Genomic DNA, 9,761 nt, shown 5'->3' on the forward strand with positions numbered 1-9,761 from the left:
CTGGACTACTGAGGTTGTGGGAGGGCTCTTCAATTTAACAAAAATTAACATCCTATTCCTTGTCAGGCCTAGAAGTGGGCTCTGGAGTTCTAAAGATGGGTGGGAAGCATGTGCTTGGAGTCCACAGTTATCAATGCAAAGATGGGAGAAAATACCTGACACTATGGGACCCATAGGCCACACCCAGCTGGAGTTAGGGCCGGGAGGAATTACCCAGGAAGGCTCCCCAAGCCTTGGTGATGACTGAGGTGTAATTTAAAGGTGGAAAGGCTGGAAAGGGCAAAGAAGGAGTCATTCCGGACAGATCCGCATGAACAAAGACCTAACAGTAAAGCAGCTTGATGGCTAGAAGAGAACTGCAAGGCATAGCCTAGTGAAAGGGCATGGAGGGAACTGTGGGGAGCTTATCGAGGGCCTGTTTGCCTTGTTGCGGGGCACTGTCTGCTGTGAGAAGCAAGCCTGGGAGCAACTCAGAGCAGGGAGGGTCTGGTTCCTAGCCCAGCAGAACTCTGGCTGTGCCCCACCTTTCCTCCTGCTGACCTCTCCCCATTTCTCAGTTCCTTCTGGAAAGCTCAAATTTGATCTAATTCTGAGGAACCCAAACTAAGGCAAATCATACCTATGGAGAAATTAGTCAGGATCTGTCCTTCCCCTTTTGGTCAGAGGTCATCTGGTGTCTGAGAACTGCTGACTGCTACTGCACCTAGGCTACCGCACGGCCTGCCAGCTGTTCACAGACCTTAAGTCCAGGTTGCCCCCTCTCTCCAAAGGCCCTGACACTCAGCCTGGGGTTCTGGGACCTCTGCTCCTGGGGAGATGGACACACATTTCCAGAAACAGACGAGGAGCTCTGGCGCTCTGGCTCAGGAGACTGCAGACTGGCTGCCAGCATGAATCACAGCTGGGCCTTTCACACTCAGTTCCATATTCTCATCTCTTAACTGAACAAGGTTGAGAGAGACTGGAAATCCAGGTTAGTCAGGACACTACGTCACAGGTGACTGTCCTATTCACTCCCATCTCGAGCTCCCTGCCTGTCAGGGTCTATATGCCATATCGGTACCCAGAGAACTGTGCAGCAGGGCTGATGTCGGGCGTTCCCAGGCCCAGTCAATGCCAAAACGAATCCAAGAGCTACTGTCCCGGGCCTTCATCATCCTGGTGGAGGTCATGTACTGTGTGGATAATGGTAGGGTTACTGCTGATGCGGTAACCTAAAACTTTAACGTATCTGCTCACCAGTTTCCCTGAAATGAAAATTGGTGCAGTATGTTGTCTCCTACCATGGTGGGTATCTTGGTTCATGTGGGCTGCTATAACAAAATGCCACTGTCTGGGTAGCTTATAAACAATAGAAGTTTATTACAATTCTGGAGCCTGGAAGGCTGAGATCAGGGAGCGAGTGTGGTCAGGTGAGGGTCCTCTTCTGGTTGTAGATTTCTGGTGTCCTCCACACGGTGGAAGGAGTGAGGGATCTTCTGGAGCCTCTCTTATGAGGAGACTGATCCCATTCATGAGGGCTCCATCCTCATGACCTAATCATTTTCCAAAGGCCCCACCTAATACCATCACCTTGGGCATTAGGTTTTCAACATGAATTTTTGGAGGAACACACATTTCATACCATAGCAGTGAGCACAGTGATGCTTCAAGGTTCTGTGCATTCAAGAAGACTAGTTCAGTCGGCTGGCGTGGCTCAGTGGTTGAGCGTCAACCTATGAACCAGGAGGTCAGAGTTTGATTCCCGGTCAGGGCACAGTCCTGGGTTGCGGACTCAATCCCCGATGTGTCGCTTGCAGGAGGCAGCCGATCAATGATTCTCTCTCATCATTGATGTTTCTCCCTCCCTCTCCCTCCCTCTCTGAAATCAATAAAAATATATTAAGAAAAAATAAAAAGATTAGTACAGGGAAAAACCAACTTGGTGGCCAACAGATTGACTACAACCTGAGACTCCCCTTTCAGTAGAGAAGACCTGTGTTGTGAACCTACTGTCTCCCTTGGCCTACAGACTAACGGCTAGATTCTAGTCTAGCTCCACCGCTCCACCACACAGCCCCATCTCCATGCATCCTCTTTAGAACCTTGGAGCTATACTCCATTCCATGAAGATGTCTGATTCTCCGTCATGTTGTACATGCTCCTCTCTTTTCCAAGGACCACCTGTCAGAATACTACCATTCCTTCAAGGCTCAGCTTCTGCAGCTTGCCCTTCCCACTCCAAGGCAAGTCTCTTCTGTGCTCACATGACCTCTCACTCACTAGTATTTCCACATTTTGCCAAATTGTCCATTGGATTGCATATTTCCCAGACTAGGCCTCTCCCTTTTCTTTCCAGGGGTGAGCCACCACCTCAGAGCTCAGACTCTGAGTTTTTGTAAAATGGACAGAACTCCCATCCTTGCAGAGAGCATGTCCTAGAGCCCTTGACCCATTTTACCTCTCCAATTTCCTGTGGTCATCTTGCTTAAGTTTGCACCATGGCCTTGCCTACCCTCGGCTCCTCTTAGGGCAGACTCAAAAGGAAGTGACTTAGCTGTTGTCTAATAAAAGGGCGGGGCTTGGGGCCATTATCAGGTCACTTGTGCGTTTCACTTTGGGTACAAACCAGGCCCGTGGGATGTCTCATTGAGGGACAAGCGCCCAGGCCTGAGGAGACTGACCAACTGCTGTTTTCCCCAGGTAAGAGTCCCCGGCCTCTGTGTAGTTCCTACCTGCCTCAGCCCCAACCCGCACTCTTCTCTCTGCTGCTTGGCCCATACTGGAGGAGTGGAGGCTGGAAAGACAGCCTTTGGTCCCCAGTTGTGGCTCCCTCCCCAGCAAACATCTGTGGTATGTGTTTCTAAAAGAAGGCTCATTCCATGTAGCTGGCTCAGCTGGGGGAAGCCAAGAGCCCCACAGTTCTTTAAATGTGTGCGACCTGGGCTGGGGTCTGGGGATCCAGTGATATGGGAGACATGTCCATCTCTACAAGGACTCTCAGCTGGAAGAGACAGACATGGATATATTTACTGAGAGGGTAAATGCTGAGGTTTCTTGAAGAAAGATTCACAGTCCCTGGCATGGAGAAGTGCTGAACAAATGTGAAATAGAAGAGGGAATGAAAAAGTGAATGAATGAGTGGCTGAGCCAGCTGGGCCTTGAAAAGAGAATGAAAGCTCACCACTGTGTGTAGCCCTTGGCCCTTTCCAAAGGTAATTGCCTCAGTTACCCCATTTTATCTTTGAAACTGACCTATAATTTATGTGGAACTAACATTCCCATTTGAGAGACTTAGAAACTGAGTGTAGGATTATATGACTCTGGGAATATTTGTTAGAAATGGATTTCTTGGTTCTCTGAACAAGACTACCTGCCCACCCCCAAATTCACAAAGCTATTTAGCACCTACCTATGCTGAACCCTGTGTTGGGTGTTGAAGATGCAGAGATGATCCAGACACGGTGGTTCCAGGCTCAGGGAACACGGAACAAAGGCTAGACATCAAGAGACAGGATGAAGCTCATAGTCAGTGTGTAGCATATGAAGGGCAGTAGCGGGAGGAAGCTTGGTTGGAGGACAGGGTTAGGGCCTGGAATGCCACAGTGAAGAGTTTTAGACTTCTTTTTTTCTGCAGTGGGAGCCATCAGAATGACAGTTCCTTTCTTAGGGGGATAGATCTGGGGAGTGACGTGATAAAATCTATTTTAGCACAGTTGGTGGCAGGGCGGGGTGGTGGTGGACAGATTAGAGCAGGAGAAGGTGGAGCATCGGAGAAGAATTATGGGCAAAAGGGAAGGAGGAAATGAATGTGTGGAGTGTGAGGAGCCTCTCCAAGTTCGGATCATGATGTCTAATAGATCATTAGAATTCCGGATTTGGCTCAGGAGAGGGATATTTAGGAGCCCCCACACAGAAGTTTTAATCAACTCTTGGGGATGAGTGAGTGTGGAAAGGAGAGCTCTCAGAAACCTGGGAGCCCCATTGCTTAAGGGGAGAGGAGAGAAGGAGTTAATGAAGATGATGAGAGATTTAGGAAGGAGGCCCAGGGAAAACTGGCTGTTGAAGTCAAGGGACAAGAGTATTTTGTAGTGAAGAGAATGCTCATGACTGCATGCCTGAGAGAGGGCAGTACTAGTGGGGCCTCAGCCGAAGTCTGGGGTTGGGCGGTCAGATTATAGGTGACCACAGGGAGTGATGGGAGCAGAAGTTTGGAGGGGTTGCAGGGGTGGAAGGTGTCTTTCCTGAAGTTGCCTTTCCAGGAGGAGAGAGGTGGAGTGAGTTGTTGGACCCTCCACTGTGTTTCTCATTTCCTTCTCCCCTGAAGGGCACCTGGATCACTGAGGCTCCCTCAGGATCCTCCTGGAACATCAGTGCCACCTCTAGCTTGAGTGAGCACCCCTGACATTCCAACAGTCCTTTAGAGTGTGCAAAGGACTTTCAGAATCATTAATTCCTTTAATCCTCACAGGAACTGACTTTTTTTCCTGTCCTAGAAGAGGAAATTGAGGTTCATAGAGTTTTCATGCAAATTCAGCTAAATAAATCTGAAGACAGTGAACTAGGTTCTTTTGCTCTTATTATCTCTTTTGCTCCTCCCCAAACCCACCCAGGAGCTGAGGTTTAAATTAAATATTCCAAAACATTTTTCCAGGTGTTACTCCATGTAATTCTCACCAACCTTGTACAGGTATCATAAATGACTTGTCCAAAGTTTGTGCCACGAGTCAGAGCCCTTACTGAAGCACAGGTCCACCCCTCATTTCTTCTCCATCTATCTTCAGGAAGAAATCCATGCATCTCAGCTTGGCATAGAAACATCTGTGGTCCAGCCTGCTTGCTGCTCCAGCCCATCACACTCAACTCCTAAGCACAGCAGCTTGTCCATCTCGGTTGATGCCTATGTCAACCCTGCTGGGATTGCTGTAGGGCTGTGAGGTCCCTGAAGGTGGGGCCCTGGTTGGCAGCGGAGTAGGCAAAGGAACTGGTAAATGTGAATGAACCTTCCCACCCCCTGGAGGGTTAAGTGAGTTACAGGACAGAATGAAAGAAAGGCATTAGGAATAGAAACCAGCCTTCCTGGTCCTCTCTTATGACACATGCTTCTGGAAACTGACTGAGGTTCTGAGCTCTGCCCATAGCTTCCTTCCTGTCCCCTTCAGAAGAAAGAGTCTGAGTCACAGACTCCTAGGGCCTGTAGAGTAAGCAGTTCACCCAGGCTGTCTCTTTCCTCCCATAGGTGGCCACCCCCAATTGTGGAACCACATGGACTCCATTGGGCCTGTAGGGTTGTGGCAAAAGGAAGGAGCCCCCGGTTGCCCCCAGGAGGGCTTGCCCTGCTCTCCGGACAGCTCTGAGCTGGTAAGTTCAGCACTGGGTTCCTGGAAAGGTGCTTATTGAGAACTGCCAAGAGTAGGATTGGCTAAAGATGATGTGGGGCCATGTGATCACACCCTTGCAGCACCTTCCAGTTTTCAGAGCCTTTTATATCTGATCTGGTCAGTGTCTCCTACGATGCTCCACACAACTGCAAGGCAGGGACTAGCTCCTCACTTTACAGCCCAGGAAGAGGAGGCTCAGAGAAATGGCGTGCCTTCGACTAAGGCATGACAGGAGTCTGGGCTGGGCTGAGATCTTTCAGCCCCAAATATATTGCTTTGGCCACATTGCTGCACAGGCACCTCCTCTGCCCCAAATGGCCTGACCCAGTCTAGAAAGCTGTGTTCTTAAGGGTCCTCCTTCCCCCACTTCTCTAGTCACTTCTGCAGCTCTCCCTCCCCTCCACACCATGCAGTCAGGCACGCAGAGCCGAGGTTACAGTGCGGCTTGCCCCACATGCTTCCAATTAGCTCAGAAGTGAGTCTCTTTTGTCCTCTTGACCAAGATGTAGAGCCCTTGCATACCACATCCTTGAGCCGGAAACACTTGTGTAAGTCATTTCATATCCCGTAGTCTCTGTTTCCTCATCAGTAAAATGGAAGAAAAGAAAAACGGGTCCTCCCACCCCTTGGAGGGTTAAGTGAGTTACAGGACATAATAAAGGACAGAGGCGTTGAGAGAGGGTTCTTCAACTGTTCCCTGCAGCTTCTTTAGTTTTCCAGCTTGTCCTGACATCTGCTGGACTTGGTTCATTGCCCAAACTGTGGGGGCATCACCCCTCACTGCATTTCATGCTTCTACTTCACCCTCATCCAATCTCTTCCCCAGACCTTGCTGTAAACATTTCCTCTGTGCTCCACCCACCACCCACCACTCACCACTGGCCACAGGAGTGAGCAATGCCTGGCCTGCCGCCATCTCCTACTCACTTTATGCCCTTGCTCCCGTGTCGGTCCTACATCTGCCCTGCTGACTTCATTACATGCACCTGCAGTTTAAAGACATTCCCTTAGGCTTTGGGAGATTTCACAAGGATGCCATGTTCTCCATGGCCTTGGCCCCACCTCAGCACCACAGGCTTCCCCTCGCCCCCCTTCCTATGCTTGGTCAGAGCGTAGCCCCTTCTCAGAGCCCCGTCCCCACCCCTCCTCCTAGGTCTCTTGTTGCCACCAGAGGGGCAATAAACCAGGCTCTCCAGGCAGTTGTACCTCATGCTCTGAGGAAAGGAAACACACATTTCAGTGAGCATGTCCTATAAGCCAGCCACTGTCCCACCCCTTCTCAGTCCTCACAGAAAAGGGGGGTGCTATTTTACCTCCTGCTGGATGGAGAAGGAAGCCACTCAGAGAGGCGGGGCAATGAGCCCAGACTGACCGACATGCAAGCTGCTCGAGGAGCCAGCTTTGAAGCTATATTGGATCAGCCTCTTTCTAAGGCTTTGCTTCTTGCTGTCCTGGCTGAGGTCTCTCCACAGTTTTCTCAGGGGAGATAGAGGGGAACGACCCAGTAGCTTCTCCTGGCTACTATGCACCCACCAGAGTCGGCCAGGGAAGTCCTGTTTTTCTTGTGGCTTCTACCATCTTCTTGTCACTCCTCTTGCACCTTCCACTGGACCTGGGAGGAAAAGGAAGAAAAAACATCCATCTGCCTAAGCCATCAACTCTGTCATTCTGCTGTTATCATTAAGCAATACAAACACAGCCCTCACCCTGAATAGTACTTTACACTTTCATGTGCACGATCCCCTTTAATTCTTATGCCCCCACAACCACTCAATCAGCAAATCTGTCCTGAGTGCTGCCAGCCTTGAGCAGCCACCACTCGGCTCCGAGATACACTGTGAGTAAGACGTGGCCCTGGCACTGGGGGCTTGGGGGCCTCTGAATGTCATTATTCTCTGGGTTTTGCATAAGAGGCGACTTGTTCTCTCAGAGGGAAGTTTGACTTGCCCAGGGCCACACATCCAGGAAGTGGCAGGGCAACACTCAGATGTAAGTTATCTCATGCCAGGTCCTATGGGGTTTCCTCGCTGCAACCTTCATCAGCTTTGGGGGCTTTTCAGAAATTGCTAGTTTTTATAAAGCTTTCACATTTATGTAGAAACATCTCTGTAGTCCGACAAGTCGGGTTCAAATCCCACCCTGTGCCTTGATAGCTGCTAGGCTTAGGCAGATGACTGTCCTGGCCTGAGCCCCAGTGTCCTCATTTGTGCTGGGAATAGCCCCTCTGAGCATTCCTGGCTGCTGAAAGCATCTGCTGTACTGTAAACCGCGGGCTGAACTTCCAGCACTCCTGTTAGGGTTGTTTGCGCCTTAGGCTTCTGTTTCCCATCTCTTCCTAAGGCAAGGGTGGGAGAGAGCCCTCTCCTCTTCCTTAGTGGGCAGCTTCTCTTCCCAGTCTCCCCAGCCTCCTCATCCAGACCCCAGTGGTTCTTTACAAACACAGGTCCAGCTTAGGGCGGCAGGTTGCAGGAACGGAATTCCTGTGCAACCAGAGGTGGGGGCCTGGGAAAGGCTAAGTCCAGGAGAATGGAGTCACCGGCTGGGGCTCTCCAATGAACCCAGGAAGGCTGCTGGGCCTCTTTGAAGGATGGCCCAGAGGTTGCCCGGAGGAGGTTTCCCTATAGAGGGGAGGTAGCAGGGTGCTCTATAAGCTCCCCACAGCGGGCTTCTGGTGGAGAAGAACTCAGTGACCTGTCCTCTGCTTTCCTCGCCCCTCCCTTCATGCTAATCTACTTCTGCTCCAGTCTTCCCCCAAATTCATCCCCTTGCACTGAAGAAAGTCCCTTTATGCTCTTTCCTAGTCAGACACCCATCCGCCGGGTTTTCGCCGAAATGTCTGCCTCAGCATCAAGAACATTCTTGCCCAAGAAGATGGCATATTGGGGATGGATTTTTTAAAGTTTTTTTTATTGATTTCAGAGAGGAAGGAAGAGGGAGAGAGAGAGACAGAAACACTAATGATGAAAATCATTGATTGGCTGCATCTTGCACGCCCCCTACTGGGGATCTAGCCCTCAACCTGGGCATGTGCCCTTGACTGGAATCAAACTCGGGACTTCAGTCCACAGGCCGATGCTCTATCCACTGAGCCAAACTGGCGAGGGCACTTTCCCCAGATTTTCACATGGCTCATTCCCTTCCTTCCTTTAGGTCACCTCCATAGGAAGGCCTTTCCTGACCAATGTCCAAAAATATCTCTACCTCCCTGCTCACTCTCGACTTCTATTCCTGCTTGTTTTTTTTAAGCTGCCATTACTACCAGACCATCTTATCTGCTTATTTGCTTATTTTCTGTCCCTACACTGCAGCCTGAGCTGCACAGGGCAGGCCTCAGCTGGTGGAGCAGCACTCGGTGCTGGGAATGGCGCTGGGTCTGTGGGTGGGCCTCCCCCGATGCCTGTGGGAGGGACGGCAACGGAAGGAGGGCATCCTCTGCGGGGTCGCTTCCAGACTCTCCGCAGCGCCTCACCTTCAGACCCCCTGCCGTGCTTTCCTGATTCTACCCTCTGGCCTCGTTTCCCTCCTGTCTCATGCTGATGTTTGGCGTGGCAGGTTTTGAGGCATCATGTGACCTCTTCCCACATGACCTGTTCCTCCACCCAGGGAGCTTTCCCGGGTGGGACCCACTCCCAGGCCCACACGGATTCTGGGATGGGGGAATCCTGGGGGAGGACTTAGATCCTCGGGCCACCACCAAGCCCAGAACACACCTGGGTGGACACACTGGGCCCCCAGGCGGATCTCTCCTTATGGGAGGCCCAGTCCTTCCCAGTGTCAGCACTGGTCTATGGGAGAGAGTGGAACTATAAGTATTGGTGGTATGTTAAAAAAAAAAGAAAAGTGAGGGTTGGCTTGCTCAGGCTCCAGATTCAAGTGGATCTGGAGAAGGAAGCACCTGAACCTGAAGTTTGTTCACACATGTGTTCGTTCACTTGCTTCTTCGATGACAACTCACTGAGAGGTTGGCTCTGGGAACTGGGAACCCAGAGCAAGTCAGTCCTGGTGTGATAGGGAAAGGCCTTGTCAAACCCTGAGTTCAATGAAATAGGAGGAGCCAGTATAGTGATCTGAGGAGCCACGAGGGGATGGAGCAGGAGGAAGTGGGTGGGTCTTTCCTCCAGAAAGGAGCCTTCTGAGGGTGTTGGAGGTGGTGCAGGCCCTAAGCGGCCAGAGGGCCGGAGTGTGGGAAGAGGTGAGGTGTGGGGCTGGGTGGTGCTGGGAGACCAGGCTCAGAAAGGGCTCAGGCCAGCCCTGGGGAAGCTGAGGGAGGGGCTGGTCTGGACAGGTGAGAGGAGGTATGAGCAGGACAGGGCTGGCTTGTCCTGGTTGGGGTTGGGGTACTTGGCTAGGCCAACAGGTCTCCTGCCCAGATGTCAGCCTCTTTTCCTCCAGGCGCAGGAA

At 51.3% G+C, this 9,761-nt stretch overlaps 1 protein-coding gene across 1 annotated transcript in view; it reads left to right on the top strand.

Annotated features, from left to right (window-relative positions):
* The first annotated feature begins 1,113 nt into the window (after positions 1-1,113).
* Positions 1,114-9,761, top strand: part of HK3 (hexokinase 3) — a 17,754-nt gene continuing 9,106 nt past the window's right edge. Inside the window, 4 exon segments of the mRNA XM_006763696.2 lie at positions 1,114-1,209; positions 2,158-2,225; positions 2,537-2,682; positions 5,219-5,391. Coding sequence (XP_006763759.2) covers positions 1,114-1,209; positions 2,158-2,225; positions 2,537-2,682; positions 5,219-5,391 — 483 coding nt within the window.

This window comes from Myotis davidii, unplaced genomic scaffold (assembly GCF_000327345.1).
Source record: "Myotis davidii unplaced genomic scaffold, ASM32734v1 scaffold319, whole genome shotgun sequence".
NCBI lineage: Eukaryota > Metazoa > Chordata > Mammalia > Chiroptera > Vespertilionidae > Myotis > Myotis davidii.